Source organism: Sorex araneus, chromosome 2 (assembly GCF_027595985.1).
Source record: "Sorex araneus isolate mSorAra2 chromosome 2, mSorAra2.pri, whole genome shotgun sequence".
Classification (NCBI taxonomy): domain Eukaryota; kingdom Metazoa; phylum Chordata; class Mammalia; order Eulipotyphla; family Soricidae; genus Sorex; species Sorex araneus.
This window is the reverse complement of record NC_073303.1, coordinates 31,181,998-31,195,436: the sequence shown is the minus strand read 5'-3', so window position 1 is coordinate 31,195,436 and position 13,439 is coordinate 31,181,998. Positions and strand designations below refer to the sequence as shown.

General features: G+C 53.9%; 1 protein-coding gene across 1 annotated transcript; it reads right to left on the bottom strand.

Moving 5' to 3' along the window:
• Positions 1–39: 39 nt before the first annotated feature.
• ZBTB12 (zinc finger and BTB domain containing 12) lies at positions 40–3,343 on the bottom strand. The gene is made up of 2 exons (XM_055126363.1): positions 2,982–3,343; positions 40–2,451 (listed from the first exon to the last, which is right to left on the bottom strand). The coding sequence occupies exon 2, from the start codon at positions 2,429–2,431 to the stop codon at positions 1,052–1,054; it is 1,380 nt and encodes a 459-aa protein (XP_054982338.1). The 5' UTR covers positions 2,432–2,451; positions 2,982–3,343; the 3' UTR covers positions 40–1,051.
• Between the last annotated feature and the right edge of the window lie 10,096 nt (positions 3,344–13,439).

Sequence of the window (13,439 nt, the reverse complement as noted above, 5' to 3'; positions counted from 1 at the left end):
TGAGCTGTGTGCCAGGTGTAGAGTTGGCAGAACTGCGAGGGCTCCTGGCCAGAGCAGCCCCCTAGTCACTCTTCTTCCATCGCCTAGGCTCCTTCAGCACTGGTCTACACTGGCCGTGACCTCTAGGTATTAGGTACATGAAGGGAGATGGTGTCTGGGTGGGAGACTCATATATACGCAGTTGCCAGACGGTGTAAAGAAAAAAAAAACAACTTTTTTTTTTATTTTGTGGAAAACAAAAGCAGAAAAACTAAAACCCCCAAACTCCAGGAAAAAATCCTAAAAAATACGTTTTGTTTCCTTAAAAAATACTGTATAAGTCTCTACTCCTTTCCCCCCTCCACCCAAAGCCCTTCAAGTGTCCTCTCGGCTAAGTGCCCATCCCCCCACCCCGCCACTACTCATAGTTCTTGCTACTTACCCCGTTTCCCCTTACCTACCCAGGATCTCACCCCCAGGCTCTCTTACCTGGCGCCTTTGTGCTCCCTAGATTTTCTGCCAGCCCTGTACACAGTCCCACTCCCCCCAGCATGCAAGAACTTCCTCCCTTCCTTTTTCTGGGGTTCCTTCCCCCAACTACCACACCCTCTTCCGAGGATCTACTCTAAGCAGGAACCTGTAAGTCCCCTCCAGCCAAAGCCCCTCCCAACTCCCACCCCCCCCACCCCCACCTCAAGAAAGCTCTCCCGGGCCGGGAAGGCAGCATTTTATCCCAGTGTCACCCCCTCATTCTACAGGACCCCCTTTCCCTCCCTCCACACGGCCATGCACTTCTAAGAGGGGATCTTCTTCCTCCGGACCCCAAATTCCCTTGACCTTCACACCCACACCCACACACCCACAACCCCCAAAAACTTCTCTTCCTCCCTACCCCCCTCTTTTTTTTTTTTTTAGACGAGGCAAGATCTTCTCTCCAAGGAATTCTTCACTCCGGATATACCTGCTCAGGTTCTCCAAACCGTACCTGCCCGTCCCCGCCCAAACGCCCCTCACCGCCCTCCCCCGAGTCTCCTGGGCCAGGGGACCCCCACGCCCCGCTCCCCACGCCGTGCTAGCGGATGAGGACGTTGATCTCGGCCACGCTGGCCTCCAGCACGTTCTCGGCCGTGGTCTTGCCGTGCTGCTCCTTGAGGTGGCGCCGGATGGCGGGCTTGTGGGCGAAGCGCACGTCGCAGTAGGAGCAGCGGTAGGGCCGCGCCCCCGAGTGGAGGTTGAGGTGGTCGTGCAGCGTGGACTTCTGCGTGAAGCACTTGCCGCAGATGCCGCACGAGTGCGACTTCACGCCGCGGTGCACGTTCATGTGGCGGTTGAGGTTGCTGCTGTGGTTGAACTGCTTGCCGCAGCGCGGGCACATGAAGATGAAGTGCTGCGCCCGCATGTGGAAGACCAGCTTCTCCACGCCTTGGAACACTTCCGGGCACTTGGTGCACTTGATGTTCTTGAGGGGGTTTCCGCTGGAGAAACCCCCGGGCAGGGGGCCCCGGGCGCCCCCTGTCCCCAGGCTGCCCCCCGCCCCCCGGGCAGCCATGGCCGCCGCGGCCGCCTCCACCAGGCCCGAGGTGGCCCCCACGCTGGCGCGGCCCCCGGGGATCAACAGCAGGCCCTCCCCTTCGGCGTCCTCGGACAGGCTGTAGCAGGCCTTCACGACCCCCTGCGGCGGGGCAACGGCGCTGGGGGGCACAGTGCTCTGGGCCAGCTCCCCGAGGTGGCCGCCCACCGCACCGCCAATGCTCAGCCCGCCGCCCAGGCCTCCGGGGGGCTTGAGCCGGTGGGCCACCTCCAGGGCCGACTCCACCTTGACGATGCAGATGTCGGACACGTCCTCGTCCTCGTCCTCGTCCTCTTCCTCGGCCTTCAGCTCCAGGTCCTCATCCAGCGGGAACTCCAGTTTCACGGGCCGCAGGAGCGGAGGGGGCAGAGGGGGCGGGGGCGGGGGCTTGGGGGCTGGCTTTGGGGTCCTGGCCGGCGGCAGCAGGGACTTTGTGGCGCCCACGCTGCTCACGAGGCTGGCGTCGCTGACCCCGTCCTCTTTGAGGCCGATTTTGGGCTCAATGAACTGGCTGAGGGCGTTCCGGCACTTCTCCACCACGTGCTCCATCTGGAGGTAGGAGGCGGCCGTCAGGTAGTTGACGATGTCCCTGACAGCAAATTCCAGGGCGCCCGTGTAGCAGGAGAGGAGCAGGTCGGCCACGATGCGGGCGCTGTGCATCAGGGAGACCTGCAGCTCGGAGCTGGGATTCAGCAGGAACTGGTCCCGCAGGAACGGTGAGCAGGCGGCCAGGATGACCTTGTGGCCGCGGAACTTGAGGCTGTCGGCCACAATGGTCACGTCGCAGAACCGCTCCTCTGCACGGAGCTGGTTCATGTTCCGCAGCGTCGCAGCCTCGTGGCCAGGCAGCTGGAAACGCAGCACTTCCACCCCAGAGGCCATTGTGGCGGGGGTGGGCTACCCTAGTTGGGAAGGAAGCCGTTCAGAGACAAAGGTCTCCGGTTCTCTGAAGCCGAGGTTCACGCCCCCACTCCCTCATTCTTGCCCGACCTCCCCCTCTTCCCCCAGAATAAACCCCCCCCAGCCTTAAGACCCCCGTCCTCAGTTTCCCCAAGGTCCTCGGGAGGCTTGGGCCCTCGGAGAGGGAGGCGTGGCTCCCGGGGGCGGGGCAGCGGCGTCCACACCCCCCAGCCCGACCGCCCGCGAGGATGGGGGAGCCCGCGCGCCCGCGGGAAAAGGTCGGAGGAAGGGGCCAGCCAAGGCCCGAGGCTCCGGGTTTGGGGTGGCCCGGGTTCCACAGCCTCTTCTCACCCCGCCCCCTTTCCCCGCTCCTCATTCCTCCGCCCCCCCCTTGCACGTTTGCACGCGCCTTTCACGTTCTCTCCCCCCCTCCTCCCCGCCGCCAGCACGCACCGTGCACGCCCCCCTCCCAGCCCCAAACTCCGTGGCACGCCCCCCCAGGCCCACGACCCAGAGTGCACGCGCCTCTCACCTGGCCCGGTTCCGCGCGCTGTTTTTTTTCCCCCCCCTCGTCCCCCACCCCCCCAGGGCCGGCGGCGCCCCCACGCACGGGCAGGGCCTGGGCAGCGCGCAGGCGCGGGGGTGCACGGGGCGCGCGCGCGGAGCCGGCTCCGCGTGGGCGGCGGGGGGAGGGGCGGGGGCGGCTCGTGCCGAGTGTCGCAGGCCCCGCGCGCGGCGGCGCCCAGGCCTCGGGCGGAGGAAGAGGGGAAGGACTTAAAGGAGCAGGAGTCCCCCGGCCCGACCCCCCTTTCTTCCTCGGCCTCCCCCCACGCGGTTAAAGGGCCGGACGGGCCGGCCTCCCCTTTGGCCGGTATTATTTGTCCGCCAGAGCGGAAATACGTTCCACACAACCCCCCCTTTCTCGCTCCCCCTCCTCTGAGCCTTGGGGCCCCGCGGCCCGTCTGCGCGTGCGTGCCCGGGGCCGCGCGGAGGCCCGCTCGCTGCGACCCGCCCCCCGCTCCTGGAGGCCGGACGCGCCGCCGGCCCCGCGCCGGCCTCCTCGTGCGCGCCCCCGCCGGCCCGCGCCCGCCGCCGGCCTGGCTGCCCGCGCGGGCGCTGCCACCTGCTCCCGGGGGTGGTGCCATAGAGGCCCAGCTGTGCGGAACCCGCTGGGCTGTGGCCGCGGCCCCTCCCAGGGACCCGGGCCACCCCGCGCCTGCGTGCCTGCTCGGTGGGGTGTCTGCACGCTTCCTCCAGCCTCACCTGCGCACTTTTCTAACTCTTCGGAAGCTAGTAAACTACCCCACCTCGCTGGCTTGTGAAATGTGCTTTGTACCCACTCGGGCTTTCCTGTGCCCTCCTGTCCTGAACACAGTTCTTTCGGCGCTCTAAAAGTCACACCCACTCCTCTCCCCTCCTTTCTCATAAATCCCAACTTCTTGCCAAGGAAAATCTCCACTGCACTGTCATGGGGCTTGTCCATTTCACCCCTATTAGACAATTAGCCTTAGTATTAAGTCTTCAAGTGATGTGGTATCTCCTTTAGATCTCTCCCTAAGCCTCTGTCCTTCCATCCTGTCTGTCCACTAGATTAACAAGGTCAGCACTCCATCACCCCAAACAAAACCGCCCTTGAGCTCTACACCTGTGCCTTCTCCCCAGCTAAGTGCATGACTTAGTGCCACACCCCGGAGCTGGAGACTGGCTTTCTTCCCACCCTCTTCCTAGAACAGCTTATACTCCAAATGCACTTCCGCAGCCCAGCTGAGGAAGCTTCACTTCCCAGAGGATTGTTACATCGTCCAGGAGACTAGAGCTTGTCCGTTTGGATGAAACTGCTTATTAGGGGCGAGGTAGTACAGCGGGGCGGAGTGCTCTCGATGCATGTGGCCGACATGGGTTGGCTCCTTGGCACCCCAGATGGTCTCCCATGCTCATCGGGAGTGATCCCAGGCCACATTGCAAGAAATAAGCCCTACATACCACCAGGTGCGGCTCAAAAAAAAAAAAAAGACTAAACAAAACAAAAGAAAACAAAATCCCCCAAAACCCCACAACCCTTCCAGTCCTACACCCTCATCAGCATCAGCTTCCCCCCCACTATTGTCCCAGTGTCATCCCTCCTCTCCCATCATCATCATCATCATCATCATCATTATCATCATCATCATCATCAGCCCTTTGATCGTCAAATTTCTCGAGCGGTCTCAGTAACATCTCCATTCGTCCAAGCCCTGAGATTTTAGAAGCCTCTCTCTACTCATCCTTCGAACGATGCCGTACTGGAGGCTCTTTCAGGGTCAGAGGAATGAGACCCAGCTTGTTACTGGTTTTGGCATATTAATACATCATGGGGACCTTGCCAGGCTCTCCCATGTGGGTAGGAAACTCCCAGTAGTTTGCCAGGTTCTCCCAGAGGGAGAAGTAGGCTGTAAGATACCAGGAGCTGGCTTTTAAGTCTCTGGATGCTGGCCGTTCACAGGATTACACGGGCGCTGGGGGCAGTCCCTGGGTGTGACCGCCTAGCTACTGGGAGATGGGAAATCTGGGCGGAGGAGGCCCAGTCCCGATCCAAGCAGGCTTGGAGGTCTAAGCCCCGGGTCCCACACACCTGGGTTCCTCTGCCGGTTCCTTCATGCATGAGGCTCGTCTGAACGAGCCTTGAGCACGGCTGTGGCTAGGCTCCAAAGGTCTCCTCTCCCATACCCACTATATAACCTTTTTGTTTATTGTTTTGGGGTCACCCCAGTGATGCTCAGAGCTTACTTCTGGCTCTGCATTCAGGGATCACTTTTGCTAGGGCTTGGGGGGCCATGTTGGGTGCTGGGGATCAAGTCTGGGTCATCCACAAGCAAGGCGATCGTCTTACTCACTGTGCTATCTCTCCTGCCTCCAGAAATTATTTTCTTAAAAAATTTTGTTCCTGAAAAAAAAAATTTGTTCCTGGGCCAAAGCAATAGTACAGCGGGTAGGGTGTTTGCCTTGCACACAGTCGACCCAGGATCAATCCCTGGCATCCCATATAGTCCCCTAAACACTGCCAGGAGTAATTCCTGAGTGTAGAACCAGGATTAACTCCTGAACATCGCTGGGTGTGACCCCCCCCAAAAAAAAAGCAAAAAATAATTTTTTGTTCCTGGACCAACACAATAGTATAGAGGGTAGGGTATTTGCCTTGCATGAGGCTGACTAGGGTTCGATTCCTGGCATCCCATATGGTCTTCAGAGCACTGCCAGAAGTAATTCCTGAGCACAGAGCCAAGAGTAACTCCTGAGCATTGCTGGGTGTGACCCCAAAATTAAAAAAAAAAAGTTTGTTCCTGCAGCCAGTGAAATAGTATAGTGGGTAAGGCACTTGCCTTCCACGCAGTTGACGAGGATTCAATCTCTGGCACCCCATATGGTCCCGAACACCACCCGGAGTGATTATTGATTATCCAGGAGTGAGCTCTGAGCCTGGCCAGCAATCCCCACCCTCCACCCCCCAAAAAAACCCCAAACAAAAACAAATTTAAAAGTTTGTTTCCTAAAAAATGGATCCTGAACTCAAGGATGTACTTTGATGGCTGGGTGGGGACAGTGTTCAGTGTTCGGGTTATGACTTTTTTTTTTTTTTTGCTTTTTGGGTCATACCTGGTGATGCACAGGGGTCACTCCTGGCTCATGCACTCAGCAATTACTCCTGGTGGTGCTCGGGGGACCATATGGGATGCTGGGAATTGGGAATTGAACCCGGGTCAGCCGCGTGCAAGGCAAACGCTCTTACCCACTGTGCTATCGCTCCGCCCCCCCCACTTCTTTTTTTCAGGTTATGACTTAATATCTTTGAATTTTATATCTCATTCCAGTTCTCTCTATTCCAAAAATGCCCTCTTTGGACCTTTGTATCCAGGAGGGTCACAAATTCCAGGAAGAAGGTTGTTGTTGTTGTTTTGGTCATATCCTGTGAGTCTCAGGGGTTACGCCTGGCTCTGCACTTAGGAATTACTTCTGGCGGTGATCGGTGATTGGGGGACCATATGGGATGCTGGGGATTAAACCCAGGTCAGCTGCGTGCAAAGCAAACACCCTACCTGCTGTTGCTCCAGCCCCAGAAGATTGTTTTGTGTGTCAGATACACCTTGGCTAAAATTCATATCCCCCTGTAAGAAAAGAAGGCCCAGAAGGCAATAACTCATATGTCTGACAGATGCACGGGTGACATGAGCCTGGCTTACCGTGGGTGCTGAATTGATGAGAGAGACTCTCTTTTCCTATTGTGTAACTGGGAGGCAGGCTGAAAACTGTCTTTACAGCTTTAGGGAACCTTGTCAAACTGATAAAGGGCATCTCAGAATCTCAGATTGAAGGGTGAGAGACTAAATTATTTCCCCAAACATCAAGAATAAGTACTGGAAACTCACTAACATCCTTTATATTCAGTACTGAGTTCTGCCCATTGCCAGGTCATTAAAACAAAAGACAGATCAGGAAGGAGGGGTGGAGTGATAGTACCACCTTGCATGCAGCTGACCCAGCTTCAATCCCTGGCATCCCATATGGTCCCCTGAGCCCCACCAGGAGTAATTCCTGAGTGCAGAGCCAGGAGTTACCCTTAAGCACCACTAGGTGTGGCTTCCAAATTAAATCAAATTAAAAACAAAAAAAGATCAAAAGAGAAGAGGCCACACTGTCCTCATTATAGTTCATGTACCTGTTTCTACTAAAAAGCCTGGAGATTATTTGGAGCTATCCAGATCCAATAGGGAAGAGCCAGTAAGGAGCAGTGAGATGGGAGAGGCAGGGGCGGGTGAGGAATGGAGAGCAGGTGTGACTCTTTCATGGCCTCTCCAGGTGCACCAACCTGGAACTCACAGACTGCAACTATTTTTTTTTCCCTTTATGTTTTTCTTATTTTGTTTTTGGGTCACATCTGGTGGGGCTCATGGCTTACTCCTTGTCTGAATCAGGGATCCCTCCTGGCAGGGCTCAGGGTTCTGGGGATTCAATCCAGGTCAGCCGCATGCAAGGCAAGCATTTTACCCACTGTACTGTCTCTCCATCCCCCAGACCATGATATTTTCAAAAGAACTCACAACTTCCAGTTTGTTTATCTCATCATCCCCCCCTCACTGCCAGATTCCTCAAAATAATCTTTACAGGGGTTGGAGCGATAGTGTATCGGGTAGGGCCCGTGGCCGACCAGGTTCGATTCCCAGCATCCCATATGGTCCCCCTGAGCACTGCCAGCAGTAATTCCTGAGTGCATGAGCCAGGAGTAACCCCGGTGCATCACTGGGTGTGACACAAAAAGAAAAAAAAATCTTTACAGGGCTGGGCGATAGCTCATTGGGCTGGTGAGTATGCCTTGCATGTAGGAGTCCCAGGTTTGATCCTGTGATATCCCTAGTGGCTCCCAAGCACTAAGCTGGGAATAGCCCTCAGCACTGACAGGTGTGACCCCAAACAAACCAAATGGAGGGGAAGGGGAAACAACTACATTCCAGAGCTAGGTTAACGGTACAGCAGGTGGGGTGCTTGTCTTGCATGAGGCAGACATAGGTTTGATCCCTGGCATTCCATGTGATGCCCCAAGCACGCCATGAGTGATTCCTGAGTACAGAGCCTGGAGTAACCACTGAACACCGTCAGGTGTGGTCCACAAACAAACAAACAAACAAACAAAACCCAAACAAACCACAAGACAAAAAGCCTACATACCTGTGAGAGCAGAGACACAAAAACTGTCAAGGTAAGAATGTAAGTCTGGGGGCTGGACACTTACCTTGCACACGGCTAACCTAGGTTCAATCCCCAGCATCCCATATGGTCCCCTGAGCACTGCCAGGAGTAATTCCTGAGTGCAGAGCCAGGAATGACCCCTAAGCATCACAGGGTGTGGCCCCCAAAACAAATAATAACAACAAAGTAAATCTGTGACATTTTGTATTCTGTTCCCTTCTTGCTACTTCTCCCTGAGAAGTGGTCCCAGTCTCATTTTAGAATTTAATTGGTCCTCAGTGGTAGGTAGAATTGAGTGTTAATGACTCAAGTGCTACCACACCATTGTCATTTTGTAGGAAATGACTCTTTTGTCCTGCCTGAGGGAAGATATAGGTTGTTCCCCTATAGGCCCTATCTGGGGCTCTAGGGTACCTAATCCTTATCCAGGGACCTGGGGATGTAACTTGGTGGGTGTGTGAGATGTGTGAGACCCTGAGTTCAATCTGTAGTTCCACCACCAAAAGAAAAGATATGGGAGTGGAACTATAGTACAGCGGGTAGGGCATTTGCTTGCACGCGGCTGACCCAGGTTCGATTCCCAGCATCCCATATGGTCTTCCGAGCACTGCCAGGAGTGATTCCTGAGTGTAGAGCCAGGAGTCAGCCCTGAGCATTGCCGGGTGTGACCCAAAAAGCAAAAATAAATAAATAAATAAATTTTTAAAAAAGAACAGAAAAATTTCCTTGTCTCTGAATTTCTTTTTCTTTCCTTCTTTTTGCTTTTTGGATAACACCTGGAGATACTCAGGGGTTACTCCTGGCTCTGCACTCAGGAGTCACTCCTGGCAGTGCTCTGGGGACTATATGGGATGCTGGGAATCGAACCCGGGTCGGCCGCATGCAAGGCAAACTCCCTACCCGCTGTGATATTGCTCCAGTCCCTCCTTTTTTTTTTTTTTTGGAGGGGGAGGAATGAGGTCATACCTGACAATGCTCAGGACTTAATCCTGGCTCTGCACTCCAGAATTATTTCTGGCAATGCTCAGAGGACTGTATGGCATGCCAGGGATTGAACCCGGGTTGACTGTGTACAAGGCAAATGCCCTCCTCTCTGTACTGTTGCTCTGGCCCCTTGTTTCTCAATTTCTGTCAACACTAGAGCAAAGTCCTTCCTGCCCTTAGCTGGCAGTGCCAATGCCTTGGCATGGTGTCAAGAACAAGTAGATTGGGGTTGGAATGACAGCACAGCAGGGAGGGCATTTGTCTTGCAGTGACCAACCTGGGTTTGACCCCCGATATCCCATATGGTCTCCTGAGCACTGCCAGGAGTAATTTCTGAGTGCAGAGCCAGAAGTAACCCCTGAGCATCGCTGGGTGTAACCACTCCCCCACCTCCCCCCAAAAGAAGTAAATTCAGGAATTTTTGTCTTTATTTTTGGGCGACAGCCAACCATGCTGGGGGCAGGGGCACTCCTCTCAGCAGTACTTGTGGGCAGTGCAGCGCTGGGGTGGAACCCCGGACTTCTGCACGAAATGCACATGTTTAGCCACCAAGTTATCGCTCTGTCCCCCAAATTCCAGATTCTTATTGGCTTTAGAAGTAGAATCTGATCTGGGAATGCAAGGAGGAGGCAGAAGGTCTAGGTTCTAGTACAGGTTTGACACCGTGAAGGTCCCAGTGGTTTCGGTATACTTGTCAATGAAATAATGAAATCCCAATCTGCAAAGGAGAGAGAGAGAGAGAGAGAGAGAGAGAGAGAGAGAGAGAGAGAGAGAGAGAGAGAGAGAGAGAGAGAGAGAGAGAGAGAGAGAGAGAGAGAGAGTCTGCGTGCGTGGTGTGTGTGTTTGGGTGGTTGTGTGTGTGTCTGTGTTTGTGTCTGTCTGTGTCTGGGAGGAGTAGTTGAGAACTAGGTAACTTGTGACTGAGTGCTCCATTCCTAGGTAGGAAAGGGGGTAGGCTAGATGGACTAGATCAGCATTTCCCCACTTGCGGGGGGCAGGGGGCGGCTATGCCCTACCTCCAGGGTCTGCTGCCCCTCCAGGGATGCCCCTGGCATCTAGGCAAAACTCACATAAGTGAGAGGGCTAGAGGCCTGAAACTAGGGGGTCAACCAGGAGGATGGGGGGGCAGTGCAGAAGGGAAAAAAGGTCAGAGGGGTCATGGAGGAAGGTTGAGAAATGCTGGTCTGGATAAGCCCAAACAGCTGGAAAAGCTAAACATCTTCTGGGGATTTTCAGTGCTTTGGCTGTGAGTTTACTTTTGTAAGTGTGGTTGGCCAAGATTGATAACTATATAGTCTTTTTTTTTTTTTTGCTTTTTTGGTCACACCCAGTAATGCACAGGGGTTCCTCCTGTGCTTATGCACTAAGGAATTACTTACTCCTGGCAGTGCTCAGGGGACCATATGGGATGCTGGGGATCTAACCCAGGTCGGCTGCGTGCAAGACAAACGCCCTACCCGCTGTGCTATCGCTCCAGCCCTGATAACTATATAGTCCTTGAACAATTAATAGGAAAGGAGGAGGAATGTCAGTCTGGATTTCCTTTTCTTTGTGGGGGAGGGGGTTTAGACGACACTCATTAGTGCTCAGGGGTCACTCCTGGCAGTGCTTAGGGGACCGTGCAGTACTGGGAGTCGAATGCTGTCAGCTGATGCAAGGCAAGCACTTCAAGCCCTGTTTGTCTTTAGCCTGGGCTTTGGAACCTAGAGATACATAGAATTTTGACTGTTTTTTTGGGGGGATCGGGGCTTGGCACCCCGGTGGTACTTAGGGATTACTCCTGTTTCTGTGCTCAGGGATTACTCCTAGTATACTTGGGGGTGACCATATGGGGTTCTGGGTATCGAACCCACGTTGGATGTGTGCAAGGCAAGTACCCTATCCGCTATACTATCTCTCCAGCCCCAGAGATTCCTGTGTTGCCATGAAGACTCCCACTTCTCCCCCGGCTTCCTGGCTTCCTTTTCTTTCCGGTGTGACCAATTCAGAACCTCAAACCTGTGAGCTCCACCACTGGGCTACTCCCTGTGCCTTTTTTCTGTTGATCCCCGCCCCCAGCTCTGCCTTACTGGGGCATGATGAAAACTGCAGCCTGTTCAGGCTGCCTCTGACAGGGCCCGCAGCTTGAGGAAACAAACTGCTTGAAAAGGGCCCACACCACTCCACTCTCACCCGTTTGCAAAGCCGCCTCTCCTAAACTTCCACCCTTCTGCCGAATACCAGCTCCTCTCACCTTTTATCCCAGCTGGCTCCTCCTCCTTCCACCAAACTTTGTCCCTGGAGACTCTCCCGGGAGCCCTCTCCCGGGCGCCTAATGTATTCCTTTCCTCTCCTCCTACCTTCTAGGGAGTGTGGTTCTCTCTCCCCCCTCTTCCCTTTGTCCACACTCTCCCCTGGCACTGGGCTGGGCCAAGGAAGGCAGCTTCTCCCGGTTCTGGCAGTCCTAGGCACCTGCTCCTTCACTCTATGGCAACACCCTTTCCCCCCAGCCTCTCCTTGTCTCCATGAGCCACTGACTGCTGGAGCCAAGAGACTTGGCTCAGGCTGTTCTCCCCGGGCCTCCAGTGTCAGTGCAAAAGTCCTGATCCACGATCCCAATTGTTTAGCATAAGTAAATGTGTTTTTAAATAATACATGTTTAGGGGGCTGGAGCGATAGCACAGTGGGTAGGGTGTTTGCCTTGCACGCGGCCGACCCAGGTTCTAATCTCAGCATCCCATATGGTCCCCTGAGCATCGCCAGGGGTAATTCCTGAGTGAAGAGCCAGGAGTAACCCCTGTGCATCGCCGAGTGTGACCCAAAAACCAAAAAAATATATATATATACATGTTTAAATATGGGACCAGGGAGATAGTACAGGAAGTCAGGCATTTAAGCAGCTGCTGGACTGTGATCTCGGTTCTATCCCCAACATCATATGTGGTCTCCTGAGCACCACCACAAGTGATCCTGGAGCACAGAACTAGGAGTAAGTTCTGAGTAATGCAGGGTGTGGCCTCCCACCAAACAAATATATATATATATACACACATATATAAAATATATATGTAGAGAGAATGTGAGCAAGCACTATATATATGTGTGTGTATGTGTGTATGTGGATGTGGATTTATTTTTTCTTTTTGGGTCACACCTGGCGATGCATAGGGGTTACTCCTGGCTCTGCACTAAGGAACCACTTCTGGCAGTGCTCAGGGGACCATATGGGATGCTGGGAATTGAACCCGGCTTGGCCACATGCAAGGCAAACACCCTACCTGCTGTGCTATCGCTCCAGCTCATATATATATAAGGATTGGGATGTAGTTGAGTGATTGATCCTATGCAGTGCTCTCAGACTTTCTCCCAGCTTGGTGCTCAAGAGTGACTCTGGGCAGTGCTGGGGATCAAACTCAAACCCCCCTGAGCTGCATGCTAGCATGTGCTTTAACTCTTGTGCTATTTCTTTTTTTGTTTATTTTTTTATTTCTTGTTCTTGTGCTATTTCTAACCTGAGATCTCATCTTGATCCCTAGCTTGCCCAACCCTTTCCCCAAAATGGTTCAATTTGTTTCTTTAAATTCTCCCCCTTTTGGGGCTGGAGAGATAGCACAGCAGGTAGGGCGTTTGCCTTGCACGCGGCCGACCCAGGTTCAAATCCCAGCATCCCATATGGTCCCCTGAGCATGGCCAGGGGTAATTCCTGAGTGCAAAGCCAGGAGTAACCCCTGTGCATCGCCGGGTGTGACCCAAAAAGCAAAAAAAAATAAAATAAAAAATAAATTCCCTTCCTTTTTTTTTGGTGGTGGGGGCCAACCTGGTGATGTTCAAGGACTGCTCCAGGCTCTGTTCTCCAGGGTTGCTCCTGGCAGTGCTTGTGTACCATGCAGTGCTGGGCATTGCCTCAGGCTTCCTGCATGCAAAACATATGCTCTGGCCCTTTGACCTGTCTCTCTAGCCTATGGTTCAAAATTTTTAAAATACATAATAAAAAGCCTCACTCCTACCCCTGCCCAGTTCCTCTTCCTCAGAAACTTCTTTCTTTCTTTTTTTTTTTTTTTTACTTTTTGGGTCACACCCAGTGATGCACATGGGTCACTCCTGGCTCATGCACTCAGGAATTACCCCTGGCAGTGTTTAGGAGACCATATGGGATGCTGGGACTCGAACCCGGGTTGGCCGCGTGCAAGGCAAACTCCCTACCCGCTGTGCTATCACTCCAGCCCTAGAAACTAATTTCTTTAAATTTAAATTTCTTGACTTCCTACGTGTTAGAGTGTAGCTCTAAATATTTTAGGATAACATT